Source organism: Paroedura picta, chromosome 2 (assembly GCF_049243985.1).
Source record: "Paroedura picta isolate Pp20150507F chromosome 2, Ppicta_v3.0, whole genome shotgun sequence".
NCBI classification, from domain to species: Eukaryota; Metazoa; Chordata; class Lepidosauria; order Squamata; family Gekkonidae; genus Paroedura; species Paroedura picta.
This window is the reverse complement of record NC_135370.1, coordinates 7,145,538-7,159,678: the sequence shown is the minus strand read 5'-3', so window position 1 is coordinate 7,159,678 and position 14,141 is coordinate 7,145,538. Positions and strand designations below refer to the sequence as shown.

Below are 14,141 nucleotides of genomic sequence, written 5' to 3'. Positions count from 1 at the left end.
AGAGTCATACAGAAATGCTTTTTGACAGGATTATGTCATCAAACTGAGATTGGGGCCTACCATTTCACAAGTGTCCCAAAGTCCACACCCTTATGGCTTTGGGCAAGTTTATTTCTGTTAGGGGTGTGCGGTTCGGATCGGTTTGGCGGTCACCGAAGCCCAAGGCGCCTAGTGCCATGGTACAGAGAGGAGAGGCGGTGGCTGAGTGCCAGCCAGCTGGCGCATGCCGGCGCAATTCTGCGCCTGCGTGCGGCCACTGGCTGGCGCACTGCCTCCCCTCCCCTCTCCTCCGCGCCATGGTGCTGGGCTCCTACGCGCCGCTTATAGCTTCGGTGATCTCCAAGGCAGCTGAACCAAAGCGCACAAAGAAAGACGGATGCTTTTACCCCAGAAACATATCTTGGCTGCCGCCAAGTCATGGGACCATCCCAAACACGGTCACTTGACCAAAAGGACACACACACACCCTGCTCTTGTGATTGCTTTACAAATGGAGCAAATGTTTATGTGAGAAAAATCTGCCTCCCCCTTTTGGTCCAGCATATTGTTTTGAAAAGTCCCCAAATTGTCAAGTGACTGGAGGGTGGGGTTTAGGGATCAGTTGGAGAAAAGGGGCAGGAAGGTAAGAAGTGCTTTTGTGAACTCATGGCATTCATGGAAAACTTGGATCCAGGTAATTTATTTAGACTGGGTTGTGGGGGGCTGCCTGGCCTTTCCTCCCAGCTGGCCAACTGACATGGTCTTGTCCGACCTGCCTGGGAGTTCAGGACATCAGGGCCAGTGTGTGGGCTACAGCCAGCTTTCCCCATGGTCCTGTTAGGCCGCCCACTGCCTCTCTGGCTTCTCCATGGACCTGGAGCTTCATATGGGACTGTAATTCTTCCCCCTGGCCTCCCCACTGGCTGGAGAGACATGTCAGTGGGGTTTGTCTGCTACAGTGGTGGCTGTTCCTCTGTGGGAGGTAGCTGTGACAAGCAGCCACTCCCCCAGGTTGGCGAGTCCACTTGGTCTGGCGTGGGGGGCATCAGTGCTGTCCAGGTGAGTTCGGCTGGTTTGAACTGTTCCACGGTCAGGGAAGGGGGGGGCTCCCAGAGCTCCCAGGAGATGACCAGGACAGCCAGGAGAAGGTTCAGAAAGGGGGTACTAGGGATGTGGCGTGGGAGCCAAGGGGACAGCCCAAAAACGTTTGCAAGTCACTGGCTTAGCACAACACAGATCTTTTCCCCACCTGCACTAGAGTCTCATTCATCTCCCAGATTGTTCTCAGGGATTTCCACCCACTGTCACCAAACCATCTAAAAACATGTTTGCTCCAATTGCATACAATTTCAGTTTGTAGTACTTCTTGTTACTGAATTCTTTCCTTAAAATAACCATTTGCACACAAAAATAAATCCCTCAAATGCTTGTTTGTTCTATTCTCTGTTCCCAAATTGTTACGCCTAGAATAGCAACCACTCAGTTTCCCCAAAGCATGCTTTTCCTTATGTGTTTGTGCGCCTTTTGCCATATCTTGATGAGTTTGAGAGATAAGGTCTGCAGTTGGTTCCTTGGTTTAATAGCAACACAAATTGCCGTATTCACTATTCGTACGGAACCAGCCACATTGGAGCAATCCTAACCAGGTCTATTTAGAATCCTGCTCTGATCTACGTCACAGAGCTTACCCGCAGAAAAAGTGTTCTCAGGATTGCAGTGTAAAAACCCAGTGGGCAGAGCTGTCATCTACACTCCGTGGCTTCTGAGACCCCCTCCCCCGTGCCACTGCAGCCCCCCCCCCCCCCCATGCAACTTAAAAACCCACTGGAGACAGCTGGTCACCCTCTGGAGCATTTTCCAATTCAGCACAAGGACGGGCAGCCAGAATGAGAAATCCAGCCCGCCTCAGGCAGGTACATGCAGTCCTTCTGGAAGAGCACAAGAAATTCCCAGGGTATGAATTAAATTTGTGACACATTTCCACAGCATTCTTTGGTTTAAACGAGAGCACTAGCAACGGACACCATTCCTGACAGGACAGAGAAGCCTACCCCTATCTTTTTTTCTTTCCACTCGATTGTCTCTTGAAGATCAGACATTTCCCTGATATAGCCCTCTTGTTTCAGTTGCAGTTGCTGGATTTCCTGAGAGCAGGAGCAAACAAAAAGACAGAAGGTATGCAAGAGAGTTAATCGGAAAGGGGGGTGGGGGTGGGGGAAATCTAAGCCTGCAACATTCGCAAAGAAAAAAGTTACATGCACTGGGGTTAATTCATGCACCTCCGGCATTTCTGAAATCCCAGAACTTTCCAAGTTATGACGAAATGCAAACGCTAGCCTTCTCGCAGGTAAAAAAGTGGCCAACAAAAAGAGGTCTGCCCAGCCCTGGGATGCTGCAGGAAGATGTGCCAGACAAGGTAGAGACTCCATCAGGTGGCGTCTCAGGCCAAAGTCAGCGTGCCACACCCTCCATCCTGCAGCCTGGGATCCTGGCTACCAGCCTCACCCCCAGGGGTTGGCACAGCCTTTGGAATGTTGAGAGAGGCAGGCCAAGAGGGAGGCCCAGGGGTGGCACTGTTTGCAGCCCAGCACCCGTCAACCTCTGCCTTCGAGCCTGAGCTACTACAGGTTCACGGTTGACAGTCCCACAAGCTGCTCAGCATTAATGAGTTGCCCATGATAAAAGCAGCCGGAAAATGAGTCAGTGTGGAATCAAGTTGTCTATAATCCTTGGTGCCCATCATTGGCCCTTGCCTTGGATTTCTGTGTATTTGACCTCCTGGAACAGAGGGAGCCAAACTGTGGCTCTCCAGATGTCCATGGACTACAATTCCCATGAGTCCTGGGGCTCATGGGAATTGTAGCCCATGGACATTTGGAGAGCCACAGTTTGGCCACCCCTGCCCTGGATTGGGTCTTTCAGATTTGCCCTAATGGATATCTGTGCCTTGACCCCTAGACTGTGTTTTGACCATGTAGTTTGTCTCTCCTTGGTAATCTGCCTCAACCCAAACAAGTCATCAGCAGCACAGTCTCCCTCCCCTCCCTCTCTTAATTTTATTTATTTATATTTTCAAACTTTTAGCTCACCCTTCCCCAGGGGCTCAGGGCAGGTTACAACCAGTAAAAAAAATATACGATGAAATAATTCCATTAACATTTGCATAGACATTTTTACCTAGATGTGAAAGATATAAAAGACAAGAATAAACAGCTTTGACAATCTTTTAAAAATATAACCTTGCTTGCCCAGTTCCGCATTTTGTCTGAGGAGAGAGTAGGAGGCAATGCACAGGAATGTCAATTCTCTAATAGAGTTAACTAGATAGAGTCAGGCAGGGAGGCCAGCTGAAGTCAGATGTACCCTACGATCTCAACCTGGCTGAACAACTCTACCTTATGTGCCCCGTGGAACTACTTAAGGACCCACAGAGCCCTGATCGCACCAGGTAGAGTATTTCACTTGGCCGGGACCAGGGCCCAAAAAAGTCCTGCCCTGGTTGAGGCCAATTTGATATCCGTAAAGCCATGAAAGAGCCAGGGAAGCTCCTTAAGAGTAAGGACGTGTTGCTGGTGACTAAGATCAAGCTAATTCATGCCATAGTATTCCCCATTGCTACTTGTGGGTGTGTAAGTTGAACAAAGAAGAAAGCGGACAGGAAGAAAGGAGATTCCTTAGAAATGTGGTGCTAGAGGAGCGTTTTACAGATGTGGACTGCCAAAAAGAGAAACATGTGGTTTCTAGATCAAATCAAGCCTGAACTCTCCACGGAAAATGATTAAACTGAGGCTATGGTACTTTGGTCACGTCATGAGAGGACAAGAATCACTGGAGAAGACAAGAATGCTGGAAGACAAGAAAAAGTTGCTGCTGGAAAAGAGGACGAGCCAACATGAGATGGACTGACTCAATCAAGGTTGTTGTTGTTAGGTGCGAAGTCGTGTCCGACCCATTGCGACCCCATGGACAATGATCCTCCAGGCCTTCCTGTCCTCTACCATTCCCCGGAGTCCATTTAAGTTTGCACCGACTGCTTCAGTGACTCCATCCAGCCACCTCATTCTCTGACGTCCCCTTCTTCTTTTGCCCTCAATCGCTCTCAGCATTAGGCTCTTCTCCAGGGAGTCCAGAGCCTCTTGTGGTGCAGAGTGGTAAGGCAGCCATCTGAAAGCTCTGCCCATGAGGCTGGGAGTTCGATCCCAGCAGCCGGCTCAAGGTTGACTCAGCCTTCCATCCTTTCGAGGTCGGTAAAATGAGTACCCAGCTTGCTGGGGGGTAAACGGTCATGACTGGGGAAGGCACTGGCAAACCACCCCGTATTGAGTCTGCCATGAAAACGCTGGAGGGCGTCACCCCAAGGGTCAGACATGACTCGGTGCTTGCACAGGGGATACCTTTACCTTTACCTTTTACCAGGGAGTCCTTTCTTCTCATGATGTGGCCAAAGTATTTGAGTTTCATCTTCAGGATCTGGCCTTCTAAGGAGCAGTCAGGGCTGATCTCCTCTAGAACTAACCGGTTTGTTCGCCTTGCAGTCCAAGGGACTTGCAAGAGTCTTCTCCAGCACCAGAGTTCAAAAGCCTCAATTCCTTGACGCTCGGCCTTCCTTATGGTCCAACTTTCACAGCCTTACATTGCAACTGGGAATACCATAGCCTTGACTAAACGCACTTTTGTTGGCAGGGTGATGTCTCTGCTTTTTAGGATGCTGTCTAGATTTGCCATAGCTTTCCTCCCCAGGAGCAAGCGTCTTTTAATTTCTTTGCTGCAGTCCCCATCTGCAGTGATCTTGGAGCCCAGGAAAATAAAATCTGTCACTATCTCTATTTCTTCCCCAACTATTTGCCAGGAATTGAGAGGGCCGAATGCCATGATCTTCGTTTTCTTGATGTTGAGTTTCAAGCCAACTTTTGCACTCTCCTCCTTCATCCACATCAACAGGCTCTTTAGTTCCTCTTCACTTTCTGCCATTAGAGTGGTATCATTTGCATATCTGAGGTTGTTGATATTTCTCCCTGCAATCTTGATCACAATTTGTGACTCCTCTAATCCTGCCTTTCTCATGATGTGCACTGCATACAAGTTAAATAGGCAAGGTGACAGTATACAGCCTTGCCGAACTCCTTTCTCAATTTTGAACCAATCAGTGATCAGTGATTCCATGCCCAGTTCTCACTGTTGCTTCTTGAGCTGCATATAAGTTTCTCAAGAGACAAATAAGATGTTCTGGTATTCCCATCTCTTTAAGAATTTGCTACAATTTTTTGTGCTCCACACAATCAAAGACTTTAGCATAGTCAATGAAGCAGAAGTAGACATTCTTCTGGAACTCCCTAGCTTTCTCCATGATCCAGTGTATACTGGCAATTTGATCTCTAGTTCCTATTGGAAATTTGATCTCTAGTTCAATCAATTAGTTATACCCAAAAGAAAAAAGAAACCAATAGGCAAAAAGTGGTATTTTCTTGTGATTTTTAAAATGCAGTCCTAGGTTATTTAAATAATTTTGCAACCAGGATGTGCTTTACTGGCTATAGATGAAAGTATTATTTTGTTACTTTACACAATGTTGTTGCTTTATTATAGACTACAAATGCAACCAATGAAGAAGTAACAGAAAGTGGGATTGAATACCTGGTTGCAAAATTATTTAAATAAACTAGGACTGCATTTAATAAATCTCAAGAAAATACCACTTTTTGCCTATTGGTTTAATTTGCTTTTGGGTGTCTTTCTACGAGAAACCAACGGTGTCTCTTTCTATGGATTCAATCAAGGAATTCGCAAGACTGGGAAATGGTGGTTAATGACAGGACATTTTGGAGGACATTTCACAGGGTAGCCGTAAGCTGGATGCCATTTGATGGCATTTCACACGCAGGTGCACACACTCAGAAATGCTGAGCCCAGGGGTAGCCAACCTGTGGTTCTCCAGATGTCCATGGACTACAATTCCCATGAGCCCCTGTCAGCAATCGCCACAGGTTGACTACCCCTGCTATAGCCTGTTTTGAAGTTATTATAGTCAGAGGCTTGAATCAACTAGTGATGAAGGTTAAAGCAGAAAGTGCCAAAGCAGGATTACAGCAAAATGTTTTGTGAGAAGCAAATGCACTGGGGCATCTTTGGGCCATGGAGAAACATCTCCAGTGCATCCATGGCCCTACAGTTCATAACCTTTTAGGCTGTCTGAAATGCTGCAGCTTCTCCTGCACAGATGCAGAACACATTCAGAAAAGGAATACCGTGAGTGTGTTTCAAAATGTAAGAAGTATGTTTCATTGATATAGAAAAGCCATAATGTATAGAAAAGCCATAATTGTTGTTATGTTTGTTCCCTGTGTACCCCCATGTTGAATGTTAACCACCCTGAGCCATATAGAAGGGCGGTATAGAAATCAAATAAATAAATCATAGATTGTCTGTGCTTCCCCCATTTTCAGACAATACATAATTATTTTTAATGCTGAAAATTCACTTACGGCGAGTAATTCTTCTCTTTGCTTCAAAACCTCTTGGACTTCCATGAATTGAAATTGTAATATACTATGAGCATGTTTTTCTCTTTCAAAATCCTACAAAAAAAATTTTTTATAGTCATCATTAAAGTTATTCTGTATAGAACAGTCCACAGTTGACTGACCACAGGAAAATGAAAACATATTGTCAATTCAAAAATATTATCATTCTCTTTCAGTCCCATGAATGGAGATACCCAATCAAATGTACATGAGCCATAGGAAGGGAAAGCAGGTGCCTTAAAATGCTTCCCATCAACAATTACTACTTGGAAATCAGATTTAGGTGGGCAGCCTTGTGGGTCTGAAGCGGCTGAACAAAGTTTTTATTCAAGGTATAAGCTTTCATGTGCATGCACACTTCTTCAGATAGAATGAAATGGAAATAACCAGTCCATACATACGTGGAAACTAGGGGCAAAGCCCGTTGCATTCAGTAATACAACAAGCGCTAGATTGGGGGTGGGGGTGGAAGACCTCTGTGGCTGGCCTCTCTCTCGCACCAGGGCTTGGAAAGGCTGCAGGCTGGAGGCCCCCGGGAAGGGAACTCACCAGCAGGAGCAGCTCTCACATGGCTGGGATCTGCAGCCTCTGAATCTCAGAAGGAAGTAGAAGGAGGTGGTCAGGGGTCTTGGATGGAAGGCGATTGGCTGGCTGCTGGACAGACAAGCAAGCCAGCTGGAGGAGGATGCACTCAGGGGCGTAACAGCTGCCCTATGGGTGTTAGGTGCTGAGTGGCACTTCAGCCATGAGACCACCTCCTCCTCCAAGCCCCCCTACCAGTCCATAAATATAGGTAGAGAGGATGAGTGGTCAATTAGTATACAGCACAACAAAGAAGTTTAACATATTCAAGAACCAAAAAGACATCACAAGTTAGTTTGGATGGTTACCATTTGTTTGGGTTTAATTCTGGGGGGAAACAGTGAAGGAAATAAATATGTCAAAACTGGAGATTGATGAGTAGAAGAATCCTTAACTGTGGAATCCTAAGAGCCAGCTTGGTGTAGTGGTTGAGAGTGCCAACTTCTAATCTAGCGAGCCACTGGCAGGGGCTCATGGGGATTTTAGTCCACGGACATCTGGAGGGCCACAGTTTGCCCACCCCTGGCTTAGACCACACCTGCTCACAAAACTCTTTGAGCCAATTACATAAGGAAAGGCAGTATTACTTAAATAAATGGATTCAGACTGCATCTCTAGATCACGTAGGAATCTGTTCTAAATTTATACTGTATTTTTTAAAAAGGGACGTGTAACCTTATGAAAACTAGAACCTTCCTGGGAATATCAGCTCATAATAGAAAGGTTTAAAAACACCTGCAATTTCCTATGATGGCATAATTTGTTGATACTTACCTTGTTTTTCTCTTCATACTGTCTTCTGGATTCTGCAAGCTGTTCTTCCAGTTCTAACAATGCATCCTTCAAAGCATCTACTTGATACATGAAATTTGTCTTCTCATTATCTAGCTGAGCATTTGACACCATAGCCTTCTTATATTTCTCCTCAACTTCGGCGAGTGAGTCCTACGGAAAGAAATACTTATGAGATCAAAGTAGGACTTTGAGTATATCAAAGCAAGTCATATGCTATGAAGCAGCTGTTTTCCTGAACCTAGCTGAAGTCCATGGAAAAGATTCATTCCAGTTGAACTAAATAGCATCTCTTGCTAATGTCAAAAGCTTAGATCGGTAACGTGATGGGATTCCCATTCAATTTCTTTTCTTATCCAGCGAAATGACTTCTGGTAACAAGGGCTATTTTAGAAACGTCGAGGTGCCTTCAATCTGAAGGGACCAAAAAAGAAGCTGTGGAGAAATTGATTTGTACAAAGGAAGCTGAGAGAGGGACACAAATGTCAAACTGATCTAACAAAGATCGTTTTCGTATTTGAGACATACTTTATGTGAGCCTCATTTATATGCTTTGAGTTGACATTAGGGTTGTGTATGGCAGCGGCCGAATCAGCCATTCCAGGCCAATTCAGCCGCCGCCACGCACGACCCTAGTTGACATTAGGCTTTCCTCATTCGGGCATCCCCCCCCCTTGTTTCTTAGGCTGATATTTGCTATATTCTCCACATTTGGTTCAAAAGGAAGCAGCCTCCCAACATGCTTTGCTCCCATTCCCCTTTCCCAATCATTTTTAGTCTACCTGATTTAGCCTTTCTTTTCAATCACTCCATCATTCGGTGCTCTTACTAACTTTCTCCCCCCTTCCCCCCTAAGTATACTAAATATGACTTTTTAATTTTAAAAATTAGTTTGTGTTACAACACTGTGTTAAAATCAAGACTGTTGCTATTTTTCTTTTCTTGGAGGGAGGGTGGATGGCAACAAGGTGACCCTGGAGGGGGGTGGAGCGCTAATGGCGGCCACAGCAACAAAACAAGAGAATGTAAGCATTTTGCCGCTGGACAGCTCCCCAAATGAAATTGCTGTGGGACGAGCGGGCAATACAGGTCCGCACCTGAAAGGGTAGATTTAAATTCAGAAAGAGACACAAACTTCAGCTCTTTAAAGGGACAAAACTAATGGAAATCGCAAGTGCGGAAACGGTCAGAGAGAAGTCAAGGAACACAAGTTCTACGGAAAGGGTCCGAGGATGTTCTGGGAGAGCCTGGTTTGTCACGAAAGTGCTGCCAGATCTGCTGGGAATAGTTACAAAAGTGCTATTAAATACAACACCAGTCAATTATTTTACGGATCAATATTCATCCTGTCCTGAACCCACTCAAATTTCCTAAATCCAAACAGCATAAACTGTTCCATGTAAATCTGCAGCACTAGATATTGCTAATTCCAATGTCTAATATAATTTTGCTCACACAGAAAATTACAGAATGTTTTATGGCAGTACGTTACTGATTAATATTTTCAATACTGTTAGCTTTAATCCCATTTCCAGATCTGCTGATTGTACTTAATATTCTCCATGCTTGAATAAAATGTTGATGTCCAAACCATCACTATCTTTCGTTTCCTGCAACATTTGTGGTCTCTCTCCATAGCTTTTATTTCTTTCTACTTTTCTAGCTTCTCACTACTTCTTGCAAAAACAAAAATATATATGCTTAGCTTGCCGTAGTTTTCAGCTTTCTGTGTGTGTGTGGGGGGGGGGGGGAGATGGTTATTATTATTATTAATTCAAATTATTTCCCACCGCTCCTGGCAAGCTGTCTCATGGCGGGTTACAGAACAAAACCCCCACATAAAACATACAAAATCCCCATTAAAACTACCCTGGTGGCAACTATCTCCAACCCCTCAGCCACTATAGCTGCCTCCCAGTGCACCGCAGGGGGGTCCAATGCTGGCAATTCGCCAGCAGCGGTAGTTGGCCCGGTGGTGTTCTCTACTGAGGGGCCCATCTGGTCTCCCATGCCAGGGCATCAACCACAGACCTGCATATATGCTGGATAGCATATGTTTTGGTGTGAAGAGACGGTTCATTTTCTGGCACACTTGAGATTGGGCAATGGTTATTCAACTCACTGGGTCCACAGTGGGTTACTTTAGGACTGGATGTACCACTGTTTCCAAGCAGGAGCGGCCACCCCTATTCAAGAAGTTGCCTACAACTTGTAAATTTTCACTGAAACATCACCTTGCTTATAGGGTTGCACCTCTGACTTCCCTATTAACGTTATTTTTAGCTGCTATTCTGTTTCAGACATTAAGAGAACTCATACCTTTCCTGACTGGATTCGCACCTACCTTTCTATGTCCCCCCCTCCCCCAACAAAGATTCACATTCATGACAAAATTCTCTCTTTGCCTCCATTCCTCTTTCTCCCCACCTTGCAATTTCCCCACTCAAGTTAGATTCCCAGTTTGGTTTTCAGATATCTGAAGGAGCCGGAGTGACTCACAAAAGCTTATATGGAAAGGAATGTTATTAGTCTGTAAGACTTTGGTTTCATGCTGACATTCCGTGACCCAGAATTTTAAGAGTGGCAGGCGTGTATGAATCAGAAAAGGTTCTGCAGATTGCCTCGCCCTTCCCTGAAGCCGATCAGTTCTGAAGTATGTGACATTTTTGAAATGTAAGAATTCTAGGAAATTGGACGCACTTTTCCAAGTAGCATGAAGCATGCAAAAGCAAGATCAGTGTTACATACGATCTCCACACACGGCTCTGTGTTAGAAATAAACTGAAATTTAAGGCAAAGCAAGAGATGCGTTCCAAAAAGCAAGGAACGGCAGCTTATCTTCCATGGAACAAAAGTGGCACAACTGCAAATCTTCAGACCAAAGAGAGATTATAAAGACATCTTTTTTAAAGTGCAACTACAGCGGAAACCAAAAGGGAAACACCCCCAACATTTCAAGACCCCAAACTGACAATGGCTTTAGTGGCCCTGGAAGGTGCTCTGACAATGCCCCGACCTTGCACTCAAAAGCATTTCTCTATAGCCTTTAAAATGAATGAAGAGGAGCATCATCATAATGAAAACCGAATTCCTAAATCTGAGGATACTTAAATCCAGAGACAGGGGCTATGAACAGGCCAGGCAGATCTTTCTGCAAACCCGAAAAAACGGCACAAGTTTGCATAAAAACCTAAAATCTTTAAAACGAAAAGCAACATGTGGGGAAGGGGGGAGTGTTTAAAAGAACAACAACATTGGGGATTGCTAGGAAACTGCAACAGGCCTGGTTTCTGCCCATAAAAGGCAGGGAGAGGAGGCAGAGCTCTGTTTTGGCCTTTTGAGGGAGAACTCATTGGTGCCAGGCCAGCAGAACTGACCAGGCAAAGCCAGGAAAACTGTGCCAGAACCACCAGAAGAGATATTCAAGCCCACCTGGACCCCAAGAGAGGTGAGGTTTGGCAGGCTGGCTCTTCTTCCCTTCTACTTCTGAGAAGGCTGGGCAGGGTCAGGCCAATTTGGCCTCTTGTTCTCTTCCTCCCTCTGAAGGGAGTAGGGCAAGGGGCCTTTCCCCAGGATTTGTCACTCTTAGTCCACATCTCATCATAGGGATTTTAACTGGAGATGGACATTGAATAAAATGGAGGGGGGGGGGAGAAAAGGAGGCAAAGGAAGGTGAGAATTAGATCTGCTGAAAAGTGGGCAGTCCTCAAGGACTTGTGGGGGATATCTCATTTCCTCCACTCCCATAATTTCCCCCACGATTTCTTGTTTCCCTTCCCTTAAAGCCCCTGTAATTGCTCCCCTTTTCCTGCCTCCATTTCTACTTCCCGTCCACCTGCCTTTATCTTCACCCCCCAGTTTTTCTCCTTCTCTATCTCTGGCAGCCTCTTTCTGGGAAAATGATGACCCCGTTGCATAGTGCCGGTCTCCAAGACAGGCCAAATTGGATAGTGGGGACCTTGCAAGGATACGCAAGTGGCATTTTTTGACCTTCCCCTCCCTATTTTCTCCTTTCCTCATCCTGGCAGTCCTCATACTCTCAAGATGGCTCCACTTGCAGAGATTGAAATCTGCAGAGTGGAGCCTTGTAAAGAGAATTAATACCACCAGGCTTGCAAACAAACAAACAAACCTCAAAAATAAATCCTTAAAAAAAATCAGGGCTAAAAAAAATAATAATCCTAAATCAGAAACACAGTATCTGCTGTTGGGTACAGCTGCCTAATAACTTATCAAATACACAAATAAAACTCATGGCTAGGCTGGTAGGTAAGAGAAGTGGGAACTGCCACCCCTTCCCACTGAGACAGGAAGGCTGAGGTGAGCCAGGTGGCTGGGCAGAGTGAAAGGCATTTCTGGCAGCAAACCAGCATTTGACCTGGGAGGGAGCCAGGGCAGCTGCAGTTAACCTCATGTTCTGGTAGCTGAAAGCTGATGTTGGGGGGCCGCTCAGAGTGTGTGGGCTAGGTGGGAGCTCAAACGCTGCCTCAGCTTCATCATCAAATGGCGGTCAGGTGTGAGAGCAAGGATTTTATTTTGTCAGTCTGCCCACACCTTATATGTCGAAGAATCTTTTCTTGAAATCTCCAGGACAATGCAGTCTAGCCCTTCACATCTGCGTGCCCCTTCTAGTTGTTAAGATTTCAAGTTAATGTGTAAGCTGACCAATTCCTCCTCTCCAGCCATGAAGGCATTTCCAGAGCTCTGGTGGTTGGTACTTGGTAGGGCTTAAGAGCAACTCACTTTCTCCTTCCTGTCCGTCTTCGGCTAGAAGAGAGAAAAACCTTTAAATCTCAACACCCAAACCTCTAAAATGAAGAAGAAGAAGGAAGAAGGAAGAAGAAGAGAGCCCAAGGTCACCCAGCTGGCTGCATGTGGGGGAGTGCAGAATTCAACCCGGCTCACCAGATTAAAAATCCGCACTCCTAACCACTACACCAAGCTGGCTCTCAAATAAAATATATTTCTCCATGTTTCCTCTTTATGGAACAGTAAAATTTCGTATCAAGAAAACAGTTTTATTTCTCTCTTTGATCTAATTATAACTGTGCAGTTCTTTCAGCATTTGTTTTTCCGAGGCAATTAGTGCAACACATGCCATGGCAAAATGATGCAGTTTCACACCTTTGAATGGCAATATGTGAGTGAAATTTCTTTTTCCCCTTGAATGTTTAGACAAGGTTAATAGAACACTCCACAGGTAACGTGTACCTTCAGTTCCTTCAATCCCTGCATGTATTTTCCTTCTACATCCTGTATCTGGTCCTTTAGCTCACTGATGTCCTGAAGATTGCAAAACATTATGTCAAGAAATCCACTGGATTACCACTCCGCAATGGGGGAGAACAAAGTTACGAGTTACAAAAGAAGCAGCCATTTTCCACTCACTTGTTTTCAGAAGACATTTAGTATAGTAAACATTTATATCACATACTCAAATGCTTTAGTCCTGCAGAGTATTATGACGCCATTGTTGGCAAATTTGCATCCTGTCTCACAAATTGGCCAATCAAGATACAGGGGCTGAGGCCTTCCACTGATGTTGCCTCTGGCTCTGGGATTCAGAGGTTGACTCCCTTTAAATATGGAGGTTCTACTCAGTCTCTATGGATAGTAACCATTGACAGTATTATCTTACATAAATCCATCTAATCCCCTTTTTAAACTATTGATTCCTGTGGCCATTACAACATCCTTTGGCCTTGAGCTCCACATTTCAATCATCGTCCCAAAAACCAAGTATTTCCTTTTGACCAAGCTAAATCTACTGTCCATCAGCTTCACTGGACGCCCTTGACTTCTTGTACCCTAGGAAAGGTAGAAAAAGTTTTCTCTTTGTCAACTCTCTCCAATCTACGCACCATTTTATAAACCTCTATTATGTCCCCCCTTAGTTGTCTCTTTCCTAATCAGGAAAGTCCATGACTCTTCAGCCCATCCTCATAGGAAAGATGCCCCAACCGCATAATCATCTTGGTTGTCCTTCTCTGTTCTTTTTCCATTTCTGTGATGTCTTTTTGGAGATACAGTGACCAGAACTGTACGCAGTATTCCAAATGAAGCCACACCATAGATCTATACAGGGGAATTATAATATAGGCCATTTCATTTTCAATTTCTTTTGTAGTCATCCCTAACACAGAGTTTGGTTTTTTCACGGCTGTAGCGTGCTGGGTAGACACTTCTGAGCTATCCACTGCGACCCCAAGATCTTTTCCTCTCTGAGTTTCAGCAAGTTCAGTCCCCATTAGCCTGTCCTTGAGGTTG

At 45.2% G+C, this 14,141-nt stretch overlaps 1 protein-coding gene across 15 annotated transcripts in view; it reads right to left on the bottom strand.

The window, feature by feature from the left end:
* Positions 1–14,141, bottom strand: part of LRRFIP1 (LRR binding FLII interacting protein 1) — a 90,177-nt gene that overhangs the window by 19,678 nt on the left and 56,358 nt on the right. For 7 of the 15 annotated variants that reach the window (XR_013227983.1, XM_077319301.1, XM_077319288.1 and 4 more), the window contains 4 exons: positions 13,086–13,157; positions 7,857–8,027; positions 6,462–6,554; positions 2,031–2,123 (listed from right to left, as the gene is read on the bottom strand). Coding sequence is in view for 14 of the 15 variants with exons in the window: in XM_077319301.1 (XP_077175416.1) it covers positions 2,031–2,123; positions 6,462–6,554; positions 7,857–8,027; positions 13,086–13,157 (429 nt within the window). In the remaining variant the exon portion in view is untranslated. The remainder of the gene's footprint in view (positions 1–2,030; positions 2,124–6,461; positions 6,555–7,856; positions 8,028–13,085; positions 13,158–14,141) is intronic. The other 8 variants (XM_077319303.1, XM_077319289.1, XM_077319294.1 and 5 more) reach the window with 3 other exon arrangements.